Here is an 18,131-nt window from a genome sequence, read left to right on the forward strand (position 1 = left end):
ACAAAGGGCAGTTAGGAATCTGTGCAGACTTAACTGATGCCACATGCTCACAACCTGTGTCAGGAATGAAAGGGCCAAACCAGCAAGGAAATGACTAAGATTAAGTTTCACCAAACACTACTTAAGATTCAACTAAAAAGGGCATTTTGCCTGTTAACAGGTGAGAGATCTTTCTGAAATCTTAGAGTTATTACCACATGGTCTTAAAAATAATTCATTAAGTGGTTTTAAAAAGATCACCGCAGGTCTCATGGTGATGTGATCACTGGGACTGGGCTACCTGATAGAAACAAATGGGGAACAAAGGCCAAAACTTCACAAAACAGGAATAGCAGTCAGCAAAATTACAGCAAAAACGCTATTTTAATTCCACTTGAATATTTACAGCAATATACAGGACAGTAGGGTAAGATTCTAGAAAAAACAGATCAGCACTGAACACATCTGTTTTCTGATTTCTTCTGAGAGCAAAGATGCGGTTTTAAATGCCCCTGGATTTTAGAAGATGTATTTTCTGTCTTCTATCTAGACTGTCGGCCACACTACATGTGAAAACACCTTGTCCAACAGCCATTAGAATTTTTAAATCTAAATCTTGATTCTAATATTCCTGACCTGTCCCTTGTTATCGTGTGAAAGAAATAAAACTTTTATGAGTAAAAAAGAATCTCACGCCTACTTAGTATCACTATACATTCTCAAAGAACAAGTTCAGGAAAATAAAAAATGATTTACAAAAGGCACTGAAGTCAGTAAAAGCACTGGTAGAGTTTTCATTTGATCTCACTCTGGAGATACACAAAATACTGCTGGTGCGTGAGCAGTCGTCTGTCACTCCAGTGTCTGTCCCTGGGCGTCCACTATGGCACAGGGAGCTGTGACCCCCACACTCCGCGCGCAGATTGGGGGTGGGGTGGAGGCTAATGTAAACCTCACTCTAGTAACTAAACCAGGATCGAACCTGTCAAAAGTCAACCTCTAGTTTCTGTACTAAAATGTGACACTTTTATGAAGGAACTTCAACTGAAATAAGTTCTAAAATATGGGATAATTTCAAAAACAGGGAACTTACAGACCATCCCATCTCCACTGCACTGACAACAGACAAAGTACACTGACGTCCAGTGCTGGTGAGAGAGAAAACACCTCCTTGTGGCTGCTGCCAAATCCTGGGTGACATTTATGTGCCTCCCACTCACTACAGATTTTGTCTGAGAGAAAAGCTTTATCTTCATCTAACCAAGTAGAACCCGGAAGTGAAAAACCCTCCCCACAAAAGGAAGGTGAACAAAATTCACCTCAGTTTTCAGGACTGAGTTGAAGTGAGGACGGCTCCTGCAGGGAGGCTGCTCCCAGCACAGCAACCCCACCTCCCGGCACCCACCGGGATTCCTGGGAGCACAAGCAGCCTTGGCTCCCGACTGTTTCACAGGCAATCAGGATGGTAACTGTGATCTGTATTGTCACCGCAGACAGTTTTCAGAAAACTAGTATCTGAATGTGCTTTCATCAACTTCTCCCAAAATGCCAGAAACCTCCATTTTATATGGAACATTTGCATTTTCTAAAGTTTTTACTCTCAAAATGAGGATTAATAAATTAATCAGAATATACACTTTCTATGAATTTTAGCAAAAAACACATTACCCTTCTTTAATGAAGCGAGAACCAGCAATGCGCACCAGCCCTACATGGCTGCCAGCTGGGCCAGGTGCGCCATCCTGCGGAGGTGGCCGCCGTTGGCAGGGCTGTAGCGCCCGGGGCTGCCCATACGGGGGGAGTGGGGGGCGGAGCCAGGCTTCCTGGGGCTGCCCCCAGAGGGCCCACTTCTCCCTGGGCTGCAGCTGGGAGGGCAACTGAGATCCGGCAGCTGAGATGTCAACTTCCCTTTTATCGCAGGGCTCGGCCAACTGAAGAAACCAAGAAAGGTCTGTCAGCATGACAGTGGGGGTGCGGGGAGAGTAGAGGCCATGACAGGACCTGGGCTCCTGTACCTGAACCCAAGGGACCACTGTGGATCTGACAAGAGGCCCTTAGAACCTCAGAACATAGGCCCTGAAGATTAAAAGCTCACTTGTCCACAGGAATCCCACATGACCTCGACCAGGAACCCTGGCACCCCTTCTGCTTCTGCACCCACTGCAGACCTCTCTTCTGCGGTGCCCCAGCCATGACACATGTCGGGAGCTACACACTAGCTTGGCCAGTGTCCTAGGGGAACCACCATATGCATGTGGGTCAGAATCAAGCCTTTGGGACACTAGTACCAGCAACCCCAGGGGCCCATGGGTACCTCTGTCTGTCAGAGGGCGGGTAGCCCAGGATGGCACGCCTCCACCTGTGCACAGCAGGGTGCCGCTGAGGGTCCACGTCTGCACCCTCCAGAGCTGCCAAGACATCACAATCCAGTTTGGACGGCTCCTCCCTAGATGGTGTCAGAGAAGAGAACATGTGTGACTAAAACAGACTTATACACCACTGCATTCCTAACTCAAGAACCAGCACAGGTGGGCGCTGGTCCACCACTGCCATCTCAAGCACCAGCTGTTGGGCCTTGACCCAGGCTGCGGAGGAGCTGAAACTAAGGCGTCGGAAAGGACATGCTGACCCTGGCAAAAGAGCACTCCAAGGACCCACCCCCACTGTGAAAATGCAGTTCTATTTCCACTTCTGAGAACCACCGACCTGGGACAGGCCACAACCCGGGAGACGGAGACTGACCCCCAGAAGATCTTTCTTCTACAACAAGCTACATTCTTAGGATAGGTCCAGTCATTTTGAGGGCTACTTCCCCAGGAAGAACAGCAACGCAAGGACGGGCTGGAAGGGATGCATCTCCCACCAACCTGAAGACCCACCTGGGACAGAAGTCTCAAGAAGCTACAAACATGACACGTGGGAACTAGGGGTGCACGTGCAGTCAGGTTGTGGGCAGAGGAAAGCTTTCAGAGAATTAAAAGTGTCACCCACACTCACATCCCTGCTCTATGTCACCTTGTGCTCAGACCTGTGCTACAGCATTAACCACACTCAGACCCTCTAGTCTTACAGTGTCACCCATATCCTCACACCCCCAACTCATACCCAAAAAGGAAGAGCCTCCAGGCAGGTTCATTTGTTGCAGGGACGCCCGAGGGCTTGGAGGTGCAGATGTGCTGGGCCTCGTGTCCAGGACTGTGGGGACCCAGGCACAAGTTAGCAATCCCCGCTGACATCTCGCTTTCCGTCCCTGCTTGGCTGCTTCCGAGTCTGTCATCAGCAGGAGGCTCTAACATACCACTTTTCACTGCGTCCATTCTAGATGCCAGGATCTTATCTCTCGTCTTCACACATTTACTTGGTGTCTCAGAAAATCCACTTCCTAGACTCTGCAATTTGAGCTTATTGAACTCGACAGTCAAGCCGGAAACAGGTGGCGAGAGGGCTCCCTCCCCGCTCGCGGCCATGGTCCTCTTGCCACTGCTCGGGGGGCTGTAGAACCCATTCCTGCTGCTGTGGAGACAGGTCTGCGCTGAGTCTTCTATGAGGTTTGTCCTCTGCTCCAAGGGAAGAATGTCGCACCCCGAGTCTCTGAGAGCCCTGTCTGTGGGCTGGTTGTTGTTTCGCGCTGTGTTCTGCCGATTTTTAATCTCTTCCAAGCTCATGGAATTGTCTTCGCTCAGAAAGGCCCTCACAGGGATGGAGTTGCTGCAATTCCCACAACAGCCTGTCAGGGAGACAAAGCAGCTCCTCAGGTACAGAGTCCGCATGACGTGCACTTGGCACAGCACAGACCCCAAGACCAACCAACCCCTCATCAAAGCCTCCTCCTCAGACACAGGACAAAACCACCCACCATGCTCCAGGGAAAGGGCAAGCAGGACCCAGCAAACAGAAGCAGAGCCTCTGAGAAAATGAGAAGGAAGCCAAAGCCAAGGACAGCCACAGGTAGGAGCGGTCAGTGCCTGGTGCCTCCCTCTAATCTGTGAGGACATCAGGGTGCTGAGAACATGATGCGTAGAGGAGCAGCAGGTGTTCATACATTCACAGGGACAGGCTCTTGGTCCATGGCTAAGGATGGGGTCGAGGTCCCATGAGCCCAGGGACGCCCCATAGTCCTTACCAAAAGCAGAGGCATTCTCCTGAAGACAGGCTTTGTTTTCTCCTGTGTCTGGTTGGGCTTTTCTGCCCACTTCCTGCTGTGTGAGATATTCCTCCAGTTTCTGCAGGCCCTCCTGGGAAGACAGGTCAACAAAACAGCCCAGGAAGTCCCAGTACTCGACCCAAGGATACCCCAGCTCGTGAGCCAGCTGCCTGTGAGAATCAAGCACAAGTGATCAGTTGTGAAACCGGAACAAAAACTCCCAGAACTGGTGACACAGCAAATAGCTGATTAAGGCTGGAATCTTGGTTCCAATTTTATTTTATCCTAAATTTGAGGCTAATAGAGTACTTTGCATCCTCTAAAGCAGCGCCCCCCCAATGGTGGGACCAAGCAGTTTCACTCATGGAGCTGTAACATGATGGAATGAACCAGTCACTGGAAAGGAAGACCGCAGCCAAAACACATCTTCACCAACAAAAGGTAGAGGTAAAAGGTGAACAGCAAAACTCCACCAACAGACAGCCTTTTAGTTTTAATATAAGTGATAAAAAGTTGGATATGATTCTGGTTTTGGCCAGGCACATAAAAATTTAGAAGTTCAAGTTGAAGCTGTAAACCTGAAGCTGGGCACAGATTTTGAGAAAAAGTTCTAAAACAAATCAATGATGCTTTGATTACACTGTAATTTAGCTCCCTGATGGTTCCTTGCAGCTTCTAGCCACTGAGTCTTGTGTCCTATGTTCTCTGTCATTGTCAAGGAAGCACCCAACGTAGGGCACCTCATTTCAAACACTACCACCCCTCAGACACGGCTGCCTGGCTTGGTCCCCTTGGGGAGGGACTGCAGCATGTTAAAGGTTATAAAGAATCAGAGCCTCAGGAGAAAAGGCTTCCTGGGAACTCTGGTTCTGAAGGCAGACATCACAAGTTCCCACCCCCAGTCAGCACATGTGCACACAGTGCAGGAAATGACTTCCCCACTCAGCTGTCACTCCTGTGACGCATTTAAGTACCTTCCTGTTCTCTCCATGCCTCTTTCTGGATCGGATTTCCTGACATTGTGAAAGAAGCCTGCTTTCTCTCGAGGAGGGGTTTTCCAGAGTCTGCGAAAATCTTCTGCCTGTGAAGAGAAAATGGGTTGCACTGGGCTACGTGTCCAGGTTGCCAGTCAAATGTAAACCACCAGCATCACAGAGCCACCTGGATGCTCCCAGTGTCCCTTCCCATCCTCCCACGCACCCGGAGCAATGTGCCCACCTGGCTTGTAGCTAAGAGAGACAGTAGGGCTGCATTCTGACCCAGGGGAGGAGGGACGAGGGGCCCTTCTCCTCACTTCCTGCAGTCCTGGGTGGGCTGTGGGGTTGGAGCTGCAGCACGAGGCCCGAGGAAAAAGCCTCACCTGAGGAATGCAGCACTGAGCTGCCACCGAGGCCTCCAGTCTTCTATTTTTCCACCACACGAATGAAAAATAAATTATGTTTTTTAACCCACTAGAGTTTTGTTTTATGCAGCTGAATCTAATCCCAACTGATACCACGTATTTTTGGAGATGTTTTAAAGTTGCAGATAACCACGCAGAATTTTTTCAACAAGAGGAAAGATTAGATAGGCCACTGTATAAAACACCTCAGTCCAGAAGCTGAACTTCAAAGTTTGCAAGTGGAAGTCTCCCCATGACGATGCTGGTCTCAGAACGCTGGAAAGGAGAGCCTAGCTAGCTGGGCAATGCCCTGTGAGAAGGGCCATCCACACTGATGGGAGAACCCAGTGACAATGGCATGGGAAGGGTCAGTGAAGGGAAACGTTGCTTCTTTGAGGTGCGCAGGCTCCACACCACATCTACCCTGCTAGCCGCTGAGGAGCAGGATAAAGACTCTTGTTTCTCCAGCAAACATTCTGAAGCCTCATCACTAACTCACTGGGGTCCCATGCGCCCTGGTCTCTAAGACCAACTACAAAGGAAAAAGCTGGAACACTCAGCACTTCTGGTGGGGACAGCTAGGAGCTCATTCCAGAAGCTACCATAGCAGCTCACCTTGGCTGGACTCATGGGCCCCGCGAAGGCTCTCAGGGTCAGAACGGGGTCTCTGGGGCCACCTCCACCATGGCCAATGTAAGAGGTTTCGGCCATCTGGTCTGGAGACCACAGCTTCCCGATCACTGGGGACGACGTATCCTCTGCTCTCAGGAGTGGCACGTAATAGTGACCTGGGGAGACACCAAGGCTAGTTGCATCTGCTTAGACAGCTCCCCACCTCAGTGCACGTGTGCAACATCCAGTAAACAGCCCGAGAAACAATACAAGTGACTGCATGATATTAACAATAAAAAGGCTGCACACCTCTGGGGCTGAAGGACTTGGGCAAGAGGCCAGTTTGTGCCAGACTCACTTAGTGAGCCTCACACTCTTCCTCTGCTGGGGAAAGGGAGCACGAACAACTCCTCACCCCAGGTACTTAAAAGGATTGAGAGGTGGGACTGTGTTAACAAGATTAGCATAAGTGGGCAGTGGAGAAATATTAAAAGAAGGTACATTTTCACCCCCTCCCTTCCCAATTCCCTATCTTTTTTGTATGTTATGATTTTGTACCATTGACTGCGTATCTCTAAACAGATGCAGAATCACAAGACACTTTGATGTGAGATCTGGAAAGAACAAAGGGAGATTGGAGTGAGGTCATGAGGGAGAGTGTGGGAGGTCACCGGGCAGGTGCAGCAGGAAAGCTCCCAGAAACAACATATACACAGACGGCTGCCAATAAACCTGACAAAAGCAGGAGGTGGCAGCAGTGTCTGTTAAATGGAGACCTATGGATGGGGATTTGGATAAGAATGGAAACCAAGACAGGAGAGACAGGCACCCGTGGAGGTCAGAGACCTCTGGCTAAAGATGACGAGGAAAGGCTGCATCGCCTGAAACTCACTGGAAACACAAAGACAGTGGGAAAGGCCCCTTTCTGAAACCAGTCATCTTCACACTCCAGAAGCCCGCAAGCTAGGAGGCACAGAGCCAAGTCCCACAAGTTCCTGACCAGAGGAGCGAGGCCACAGAGAGTGGCAGGGGACCTCCATAGACCATGTCTTAAAAAGCAGAGCAGGCAATCTAACTCCCAATCCAGAGTGATGAGACCCAGGGCCACCAGGCCACAAGAGTGGGGACTGCCCGGGGAGCAAAGGGAGGAGCAGCCCTGCTTTGCCAAGGAGGGGCAGGGCTGGTGCAGAAATGGATGACAGGGAAACTCCTGACAAGCAACTGAGCAACCAGTGAGCTCGGGCACAGCCTCTCCTGCTTGCTTCTACCTGAGAAAGGTCAGATTCACCTGATGCATAAGTGGCCTGCAGAGGGTAAGGGGTAGGGCTATGAACAATAGGCAAATGACCAACAGCTTGGTCTTTGAGAACAGCTCACGGAATCAAAGGAGGGATTATATGAAGACAAAGGTGGAACTTGAGCTGGGGAGTTCAGGAAAGAGTAAGCATGACTAGAGCTGCCAAGCGGAGCTCAAGCGCAACCCTCGCTTCACTCCCCAAACAGAGCCAGGCTCGGACACTGTCCAGGTCCTGCCAAACAATGGCCCCACACTCCAGCACCGATGCCCCTCCTTACCCTTTAAATATTCTCTAATCTGATCCTTCAGCTCCACAGACTTATTTTTGCTTCTTTCACAAATAACCTGTTAAAAAAATAACAGTCAGAGTTACTTCTGACTTCACGGTGGCTGTGATCATAGATGTAATTTTACATATTTTCATTTCTAACATTACACAGTAACAGCATTTTAATAGGTACTTACATCTTCAGGTGTTTTACCACATTTATTCCGTGGGCATTTTACAATCAAAGGGTGTGAAGAAAGCACGTTGACCACATCAGCATTCCCAAACTTACAAGCAAAATGCAACGGGGTGTCGTAGCCCTGAGAGGTGCAAAGGAACAACACTTATTTCTTACTTACGCTCCTTTGTTTCATAAGGTTGCTATATGATGAAAATGGGTATTTAGCACTAGAAACAAAATCCTTGAAAACAAAAGACATTATTTTTATAACTGAAGAATATTGGCAGCTACCATGTATCCATTTTATGCCAGGGCTGGAGCCCAGCACAGTGCCTTAGCACCTGGGAGCCCAGGTCCACTGGGGAGCTGACAACTAAGCTGGGGTGTGACACCTGCCCAGTAAACAAGAGCTTTAACAATTCAGGGACTGGCAAGATATCTTATAATCAATGCTCAAAATGTCAAACAAACAGATGAAGGTAATGTCCAGAATAAAGCAAGGCCTTTGAAATTGGTCTGCATGCAAGGAAAACTCTCTAGCAACTAATACCATTGTAAACCAAACTCTCCACTCCTGGGTTCCTCAAAAAATTAAAAATAGAACTACCTATGACCCAGCAATTCTGGGTATTTATCTGAGGAAACCCAAGTCACTCATTCGAAAACATATATGCACCCCTATGTTCATTGCAGCATTACTTACAACAGCCAAGACATGGAAACAACCTAAGTGCCCGTCGATAGACAAGTGGATAAAAAAGGAGTGGTACATGTGTACAAAGGAGTATTACTCAGCCATAAAAAACAAAATAATGAAATCTCGTCATTTTTGACAACATGGATGGATTGAGAGGGTATTATGCTGAGTGAAGTAAGTCAGAGAAAGACAAATGCAGTATGATATCACTTTTATGTGGAATCTAGAAAATAAAATAAATGAACAAGCAGAACAGCAACAGACTCATAGATACAAAAACCAAACTTATGGCCAAAGGGATGGGTGGGCTGGATAAAAAAGATGATGGGATTAAGTTGTGCAAGTTGCCAGTTACAAAAACTCACAGGGATGCATAGGCAATATAGTCAATGATACTGTGAAAACTAAGGTGTCAGGTGGGCACAAGACTTATCAGGAGGATCGCTCTGTAAGTTACATGTCTAGTCACTACGTTGTACACGTGAAACTAACATAATATTGTATGTCACCTGTAATTGAAAAAAAAATTAGAAACATCAGGGGACCACTTTGTAAAGTATGATTTTCTAACCACTATGAAGTACACCTAAAAGTAGTAAAAATAACTGAATATAAACTGTAATTAAAAAATAAAATTTAAGAAAGAGAAAATAGTTTTGAAAAGTTAAAACAACAAACAACTCTCCACCCCTCAGTTCACAATGCTTCCCAATTTCCTGACTTGCATTGGAATCCTTCCCCAGGCTCCCCACAGCTGCACCTCCCTCTGCTGCCTGTAGCCCACTGGCCTGAGGTCACAGCAGCCTGCCTGGTGGGGTGGACTTGTGTGTGTGAGCGTCTCCGTCTTTCGAAGCTCCCTGAGCTCAATGAACGCACGTCTCCTTCCTCACCCTCCATGTGCACTGACACAGTGCAGGGATGCAGTAAATACTCAAAACCAGACACACGACTCGTTTTAACTGTAAGACTGGCTATAATGTTACTAAAGAAAGACCGGTGGTGCACTCACCCCCCTGTCAGGCGTGTTCAAGTACAGGTCGAGGATGTAATAAATGCGGTTCTGCAGCATGTCCGGGGCATCATCTGGGTACATGAGCCGCATAAACTCGGGGTCCTCCAATGTCTCGAGAGTCAGCTGGCAGATGGAAGCCTGATTCTCTCTGGCAGCAACGTGCATGACATTGTACCTACATCCCTCCTGCAGAAAAACCACACATTTTTAGCTTCATTTTTCTCACCCACAGTCTTGATTCTAACGATGCTGGATGCAGGCTTACCTGCACAATGGTTGGGTTGTCCCCTGAACCAATCAGATACCGAGGATTACTCCAGATAAGGTCCGAAAAGGTTTCTTCGTCTCCCTGCTCCACAGCTTTTCGCAGTTTGGAAGTGAGGTCTTGAGTGCGGGGATTTTTGTAGCTGTTTGCTCGCTCTTTGTTTACTGTTTCTGACTCAGATAAGCATAAACCATCTGTTGCTAAGAGATAGAATTTAAGAACATTTAATTTGAATAAGTTACATATATAACTAATGCAGATTTGAAAAGGAACTAACAATAAAGAAATAGAGGTAGAAGAAATCAATAAAAATAAAGGTTAAAGTCATTAGTAACAGCAACAAGAAATGAAACAGTAGAACACATAAATGAAAGCCAAAAACCAGTTAGCTGAAAAAAACCTGTGGCATATAATCCCAGTCAATACGATTAAAAGGGAAAAAAAAAAAAAAGAACATTTAATTTCACAAACATTTTCTTAGCACCCCCATGTGCTACACTGAGGGTGATAAAAATCTGTCCCAGAGGCCCATGATCTAGTAGGAGCGACAGGTAAGGAACAGTGACAGTGCTTAGAGGGACAATGTCCTAGCCTAAAGCAGTGGCACAAGCACATGGCAGCAGCATGTGAGTGGAGAGTAAAACCCTACTGGACTCCAGCTGGGAAAGCTTTGTGAGGGGGCATCGAGCTTAGCAGCTGGAGGGGATAGGGGCACATGGCCTCCAGCACTGCCCCCAGATCTTTGAAGCGCATGGAGCATTCCCATGAAGGCAGTGAGCCAAAGTGATTTCTACTGGTTTAACTACAACACCTGAAGAAGTCTAAAAGAGACCTTCTTGAGGGAAATATTCACAAACTGCGCAGAGGAAAACCTGTGTTTGAAATCATCCTGATTTCCACATAAGGAATGTGTGTAAGGACAAGTAAGGGAACAGACGAAAGGAAGCAGTTGGGGGTGTGCAGGAGGCAGCCGATCAATGACGACTCTCTCATCTCTCTCCCTCTCCCTTCCTTTCTCTGAGGTCAATAAAGATACATTTAAAAAAAAAAAAAAAGGAAGCAGATGGGACTCTCGGCTGATAGCCCAATATTTGCTAGGAGAGGGCCTTTCTGGAACCCCAGCTGGCCTAGGAAGCAGGACAACTGTGAGCTCCAAGAGGGGACAAGACTGAGGCCAGAGCTTTGCACAATGCTGATGACAAAGGCCCCCTCACAAAACCAGGTTCTGAGCCAGGAGGGGGCTGGTCAGGTTTCTGACTGAATGGATCGTCTGGATCAAAGCTGGTGCCACAGTCCTAGAAGCAGGTGTGGCTTTAGGTGGGAAAAAGACTGGTCTCAGCATCAAAACATGCCCCCGAATCCAACAGGTAACAGGGAAGAGGACAGGTAGCAGAAGACAGAGGGACCAGGACAGCAGGGTTGGCAGTGGTCCTTTCGCTGCTTCTCCCACAGCTCATTGGTATCGAGGTCTAGAGCTGTGGCCTGGCCCACTCAGCTCCCCTCGGCTCCACACACTCATGGTCCCTGGTTCCCCGAAACCAGACCAACGACCAATCCTCTTCTAGCTGCTCCACGGCCTGGGCTTTCACTTCCTGGCAAACTGGGCTTCTCTTAAAGGCAGAGAAAATTGATTCCCATATATAAGGAAAGAGCACAAAACACTCATGGGCAAATTTGAAGTAATGCCAAGCTGTGAACTGCTACATAACTTACCTCTGAACCCGCCACTGCTGGAGAGCGATGCTGTTTTCACAGGAGAAAGTAGTGAAGCTTTGCTCGGAGAAGGGAAAGAACAACAAACTCCTCTAGCAAACTTCTCAGCATCCTCTCTGCTTGAAAAGGCTTTAAATCGGGATCCTTTGATCATTTTGACAGCTTGCAATGCTTCCTTTTTGTCTTCATATACATGAATCCTTTCTGCTGGGGCAAGTAACAGATGGGAAGTGAAGATGAGGAACTGGAGCCACTGCCAGGTAGCCACACCCAAAGGTACCGTGTTTAACAGCGAACAGTTGCTACCCCGCTGCCTGACTTTTCTCTGGTACTAATGTTTCATGTCTTAGTCCTGAAGAAAAGGGCCTCAGCTAGCGGAAAGAGCACAGTAAGCTTGATCATCCAGGTGTGGATACAAATAATACGATACACATTTTACACATGTATGTGATTTTACATCCAAAGATACTACTCATAGTTAAAGATAAAATTCATGGGTTAATAAACAAAAATAATAACAAAGAAAGTGAGTTTTAAAACTATGAACATTATTAGCAAAACAATGTAAGAGAATTTTAAACATAATTCTGGGCAGGGAATGTCTTTTTAAGCATGCCAAGAAATCTAGAATACATAAAAAAAAGTTCGTCCTGATTAAATAAAAATACTAAAGTTCTGTAGGGGAACTATCATCATCAAGTTTTGTACGAGACTCTCATAAACATATAAAGTACAAACCACAGATTGGGAGAAAAATTTTTTAACTGATATAACAGAAGAATGGTAACATCCACTGCCCAGTAAAAATGGCAATAGGTATGACCAAGCATTTCATTACATAAATATATAACCATATAAAAAGGTAATCAACCTAAAATGAGATAAAACTCTCTCTCATGCAAGCGACAGAAAGAGTTCAATAATGTGCAGTATGAGCGACAGAATGGGCACAAGATACTGTTTTCCCTTTTTAGAAAAAAAGTGAGTTCAATGTTGTGCTGCAGAGAGACTGGAGAATTACTTTCGCATACACCTTGAAGGGTAACACCTCTCGGAGTGTGGCAGCTTTCTAAGTTTAAGAATGCATCCCTTTGACCTGACACTTTTACTTAACATTTTTAAGTTAAAATGAAACAATGTAGACCTATACACACACCTATATACAAAAAGCAGTTATTAAGTGGTTACTTCTAGGGAGTGAGATTTCACTGGGAAGGAGGAAAGAAACTTCACCTTTACTTTATGTACTGTATGTATATGTATTAAATTCTATCCCACAAGTTTTCATCAGTTCTTTCCAATGCTATTTTACTTGTTTGAAACAGCAATTCTTTGACATTGAAAATTATTTATACCTTCACTGGCCATGCACGTTCATTAAGACAACAGATGTTCAGATTATGTTGAAAAAGAAAAAAAGGGGGGATGATTAACTAACACATAGTAGCCAGCCAATAAATATTTTTCTTGATTTTAAAAAATTCAGATATAGATTTTAAAAAATGTTTTAAGAGACATCTATATAAAAATGCCGAGAGGTTAATTTGGGGTGATGAGATTATGGTGACTAAATTATTTTTTCTTCTCCTCTGCTATTGGAATTTTTAAGATCTCCTTACCCCTGCTGTCCATGACCCCCTCCCTGTGTAAGAAACATCATGCTTGTGACATTACCGTTTCTTGCCGGGGCATCCTCGTAGGCTGGGCACACCCCGTAGTACAGAGGGGGCTCAGTGGAGGCCCTCACCACCGTTTTGGGGCTGTCAACCTCAGCAACAGCACTGAGGGGCACTGAGCAGGTCTTAAGAGGCTTCAGGTCCTCTTCTGCCACAGGATTCAAGCCCACATTATAACCAAAATCTCTGTCCTCAGAAAAGCCGATCTGTTCAGCCGGGCTCCGTAGGGCAGACTTCAAAATCCCGTGTGTGTCCTGGCTGAGAGCTGTGGCACCTGGGGCAGCCTGGTCGGGAGGGTGTGAGGGCAGGGTTCTTTGGTGCTCTAATAAAGACTTAGCCAATTTTTTCTCAAAAATGAACCTTGTGGTTGCAGTAATGGGTCCACATTTCAATCCAGCTCTGACAATTTCTTCTCTGAGGTCATCTGGGTTCAGGAGTTTCAGTCGAGCTAAGATGGCATCCATTGTCATTGCACCTAGGCCCAGAACAACACAAATACCCGCTGTAGCTGGATGATGGATATAAGAGTTTTGTTATATTACCCTATCTATTTTTGTGTGTTTTTTTTCCAAAACACTTTCTATGATGCTGCCTCCCCCCATTCAACTCCAAGATTTCAAAAATGACTATTACTTTTTTGCAAAGGAGAATTAGTCTTATAAACTATGAGGTCCCTGGCAACCCGAGTCCAAAACTCCCATCTTGATAGGAGCAATCAGAGAAGCAGAAACCTGGCAACCTACGAACCACAACGTGACCACAAGGCCCTGCCAACCACAGACGACCAGTGAGAACACGGTACCTGACTCCAGGACCCACAGAAAACACGAAAACAACAAAACCGGTTCCTCACCCAGTTCCCAGTCACCCCCCCCAAGTCTCACCCCGGGGGAGGTGACTGCCCACTGAGCCTCAGGCCTCCTGCACCCCGGTGGTTTTCAATAAACGCGTTTTTAACTCCCCACAGGCCTGGTACGTCTCTCCCTTGGGAACTCCCCCCAACATAAACCACCAGCTACTGCACAGCCCCTCTCAGCGCCCAAGGGCTCCCCCCGGACGCGAGAGCCCCACGGCGGCCGGGGGGTCAGGCCCCGGCGGGAAAGGCACGGGGCGGGGAAAGCCACACGCGCTGCGGGGCGGGGAGAGGGCTCTGCCCGACGTCCCGCTTCTTCACGCCGTCGGCGCCCGCACCCGACCTTCCCTTTTAACGCCCGAAGGGCTGCTGTCCTCGCAACCGAACTAACCCGGCAGGGCAACCCCGCGCCGCCGAGGGGCGCGCCGGGCCGAGGGGGCGGGCGGCCGGACGCGGGGGCCGCTCCTGGGCCAACCCGGCTCCGCCAGACAGGCCGGCAGGCGGGCGGGCAGACAGACAGGCCGGCAGGCGGATAGGCAGACGAAACGGCCCACAGACGCGGCGCGGGCGGCGGCCTCCGCGCTGGGCCGTCGTCTGCACGGTAGGAGCCCCGAGGTGCCCCCGGCCTTCCCCGGAACAGCAGCCTCACCGGGTGGGCCCAGGGGAGGGAGCGGAGGGGTCTCACCTGAGTCGGGCGCCGGGTCCACGGCCGCGCGGGGCGGCGGAGCAGGGGGGGCGCTGCGGCCCAGGCCCCGCGGCCGCTTCTCCAGCCGCCGCACCAGCCAGCGCACCGCGAGCAGCAGCACCGAGGCGCCCAGCAGCTCCCAGGCCAGCGCTGCCCACTCGGCGGCCACCAGCCGCGGCCACAGCATCGCCACCGCCCTCCCGGCAGCCGCCCCTGTCGCCGCCGAGGAGGCCCGCGCCCCTCAGGACCCCGCGTCCCGGGCTGCCCGTGCCACTGCCTGACGGCGCCGCCGCTCCCGGGGGCGGCCAGCTGCGGGCTAGGGCTCCACGCTTGGGCCAGGGCGCTGGAACCCGCGTCCGGCGACCCAGCGAGGGAGCGAGGCCGCGACCCCTACCTCTGATGACGCGGGGCGGGCAAGCGCGCGGTCAGGCAATGGAGCGGACAGCCCGCGACCCGGGGTCCTGAAGCGGGCGCGGGCCGGAGGCCGAGCCCCGGGGCGGGGGCGTGTCCCTACGCGGGGGGCGTGTCCGGGCGGCCGGCGGGGAGGCGAGGCGGGCGGCCCCGGTTTCCCTGGAAACGACCCTCCCGAAGCGCTTCCGGACCGCGCCGTTTCCCGCGGCCCTGTCGGTTGAGCGGCTTCTGCGAGCGGGAGGCCCGAGACCGCCAGCCGCGGCTCGTCTTCGGGGGCACGTTCCCTGTCGCCGGTGCCCGCGACCCCCGGCGGGCCCCTCGCCTGGGGCGCGGCGGGCTCCCCCTGCGGCGGGCAGCTGCTGGGACCCGGCTGCGACCGCGCGGGGAACGGCGGGGCGGGCTTGGGGGCGGTGTGGCGCTCGTCCTGCCGCGAGGGCGTGGACTTGGCTGCCCCCGGCAGTAATGTCGTCGATGGGGAAGAAACCTAAAGAAATACAGCTTTTATGGTAAAAAAGAAAAGGACGAGAAGGGGGGGGCGGCCGCTCGGCGGACGAGCGGGTTGGAGGCGGGAGCGGCCCGAGGGAGTCGGGGAAGCGCCGGCGCCTCGGCGGGAACAGCGGGCCCCGCGCTGGAGAGCGGCACGCGGCGGGCGGCGGGGGGCCGGCTGCCGACCGCCCGGGGCGCGGGGGGCGGGGGGCGCCTGCGGCCACGTCGCCGCCGACCCGCAGGCTCCCGACGGCGGCGAAGGGGGCTCGGGGGCGGAGCCGGCACTGGGCCCGGCCTGGCCGGCAGGCGTGGTATCGGAGTCAGCATGAGCCACGCCAGCCCGGGCCTGTGGTTTTCTTTCGTGTGGGGGTGGTTTTTTCTGTTTTCAGAAAGCAGGAAACTGATTTACTGCAAAAGGTGGGAGAAGTAAGAAACTCGTCCTGAAAATACACTTTGGTGTAATCCGGTTGGGACAGACCTTCCCCTATGGCTGCCGCACTGAGTCTGTTGTCTTGTGGCAGCTTTTAGGCTTCACCGACTCCCGTCTGCGAGCAGCAGGGAGCTCAGGTCCCCAGGGTCCGAGGGGAGTGCGTGTTTCTCAGAACAGCACCTTCGTTTTACCCATCAGCACAATTTAGATTAAGAAGACAGGGAACTCATCAAGGTGTGAAAAGCGTGATGGGGAAAGATTACGCTGTAGAATAGGGCAGGTGTGAGCGTCTAAGGCAGCCAGTGGCCAGAGCAGACATCAAGAAAGGTGGCTGGGTTTGCAAAGGGTTAGTAACAGTCACAGGAAAAGACCAGGGCCTCCCACCCAAAAATCACAGTCTGATCGCTAGTTCTCATCTGCACATTTCACTGAAGATGCTGTGTCTGGATCAGGATCGTTCTTGGTGAAGAATAAAGTACAAAAGAGGTGAAACCAGGGAGCCTCAAAACTGAGACACAGCCCTGGCAGATGTGGCTCAGTTGGTTGCAGTGTCACCCTGCACTCAAGGTGGCAGGTTCTCTCCCGTCAAGGCGTGTGCAGGAGGCAACCAATCGATGTTTCTCTCTCTAAAAACCAATGTAAAAAAAGAGTTATGGTCCCACTGTTGTCAGAATGAGCATCGGCAGGGCCAGGGGCTGACCAACACCCCAGTACAGGACGCACATGTGGACCCTCCGCAGCTCAAAGTGGCTGCCACCCTTTCCTCTCTCTCACTCGTAGCATCCCCCCTTCCTGTAAACTCCCCTCCTGATAGTGACTTGCATGTGGCAGCAGGTGCGTGGGGACAGAGGAAACAATATGGGTAAGTCACTGCTGTGCTGCTGTGGTCGAGCCACCACAAGAAGCTGCATTTCATAACCTGTCTGAAACTGGTAAAACAGTAAAATTCTTTTAATACAAGTATCTGAACAGAGTAACAACGTAAGATAAAAGTCACTCCCAATATGTGAACCCCACTTCCCAATGAAATATGAAAATCTTTAACAAAAAATAGTTTATTGCACAAAATTTAAGGAATTCCCAAGCACGCTTAAATTTGTAAAAAATCAACATGCTTTTTAAAGTTACAACTTGTGCATGGTGACACCCTTCCCCTGAACGGCACCAACCTGAGGACTCCCTTTTATGAGGAAATTTTTAATAGAAATGAATAAACCACCGAGTTTTCTAGACCCTCTAAAACATACCCCGAGGACCCTGTTAAAACCCAAGACCACCACGCGGGATTTGCCTGGGATGTGGCCATTGTGTGAGTAAGGCTCATGTCGCACGTCACAGCGTTGTCCATGTCGGGGGGTGGGGTCCCTGAGAAAGGGGCGTTTCTCTCTAGACACACTGGTCCCTCTCACTGCCATTAATCTTTACACATCACACACATTGAATTTTTAAGAAAGATATGCAGTAGAAACGTGTGTCATGGTGGCAGTAACCCTAGACCAAGAAAGGTCCAAGTTGCAAGAAGCTTAGTGAGACTTCCTAACGCCCTGGCCGCAGGCTGACTTCCCAGTGAGCACTGCTCCCTGGGCCCTGGGACAAGAGCCTGCTTTACACCCTACCCTAAAACGCCTCCTCCCTCCAAATGGAGTGGGCAAAAGTAGGTTTACAGTTGTGAGTACACAAAATTCTTGTATTAATATTTATTGTATTTTCCTATACAAATAACTGTAAACCTGCTTTTGCCCCCTCCCCCCCGTAGAACAACTAATCAGATCTGTGGCGTCTACCTGATGTGTACTGTGGAGAAATCAGTGACAATGACACTGCAGTAAGTTTTTTGAAACATCAGACAAGTACATCAAAGGTACCCAAGCCAACATTCTCTGGTGAGGACACAACAGAGTCTTCATCACACAGGATGGAAGGTACACAAACACTGCTGCAGAGAACCTGGTGTCCTACGTGCTCCAGACCTGACCGCTGTTTTTCATGAGGCAAGACCCAATTCCCACTTCTGCCCAGAACAGAAGAACGTTTCCCACAC

The 18,131-nt window shown here is 49.9% G+C and overlaps 1 protein-coding gene across 2 annotated transcripts; it reads right to left on the reverse strand.

The window, feature by feature from the left end:
- Positions 1-344: 344 nt before the first annotated feature.
- Positions 345-14,950, reverse strand: ANKLE2 (ankyrin repeat and LEM domain containing 2). 2 transcript variants are annotated; one of them, XM_087828565.1, is made up of 13 exons: positions 14,764-14,950; positions 13,224-13,700; positions 11,550-11,753; positions 9,837-10,036; positions 9,569-9,757; positions 7,879-8,001; positions 7,692-7,758; positions 6,120-6,292; positions 5,098-5,204; positions 4,103-4,293; positions 3,085-3,706; positions 2,294-2,425; positions 345-1,910 (listed from the first exon to the last, which is right to left on the reverse strand). In XM_087828565.1, exons 1-13 carry the CDS (start codon positions 14,948-14,950, stop codon positions 1,688-1,690), a joined length of 2,895 nt encoding a protein of 964 aa, XP_087684691.1. In that variant the 3' UTR covers positions 345-1,687. The 2 variants fall into 2 exon arrangements, with proteins under 2 accessions (XP_087684691.1, XP_087684690.1); XM_087828564.1 differs by having other exon boundaries at positions 11,550-11,756.
- Between the last annotated feature and the right edge of the window lie 3,181 nt (positions 14,951-18,131).

The sequence above is a fragment of the Miniopterus natalensis genome, chromosome 20, assembly GCF_054644295.1.
Source record: "Miniopterus natalensis isolate mMinNat1 chromosome 20, mMinNat1.hap1, whole genome shotgun sequence".
Lineage (NCBI taxonomy): Eukaryota > Metazoa > Chordata > Mammalia > Chiroptera > Miniopteridae > Miniopterus > Miniopterus natalensis.

Excerpts from the sequence above, each read along its gene's own strand:
- ANKLE2 (XM_087828564.1), bottom strand. The coding sequence starts at position 14,950 with ATGCTGTGGCCGCGGCTGGTGGCCGCCGAGTGGGCAGCGCTGGCCTGG. Across the intron at positions 10,037-11,549 it reads CAGCAGTGGCGGGTTCAGAG|CAACAGATGGTTTATGCTTA; the intron begins GTAAGTTATGTA and ends TCTATCTCTTAG. Across the intron at positions 1,911-2,293 it reads CCGCCCTCTGACAGACAGAG|TTGGCCGAGCCCTGCGATAA; the intron begins GTACCCATGGGC and ends TGGTTTCTTCAG.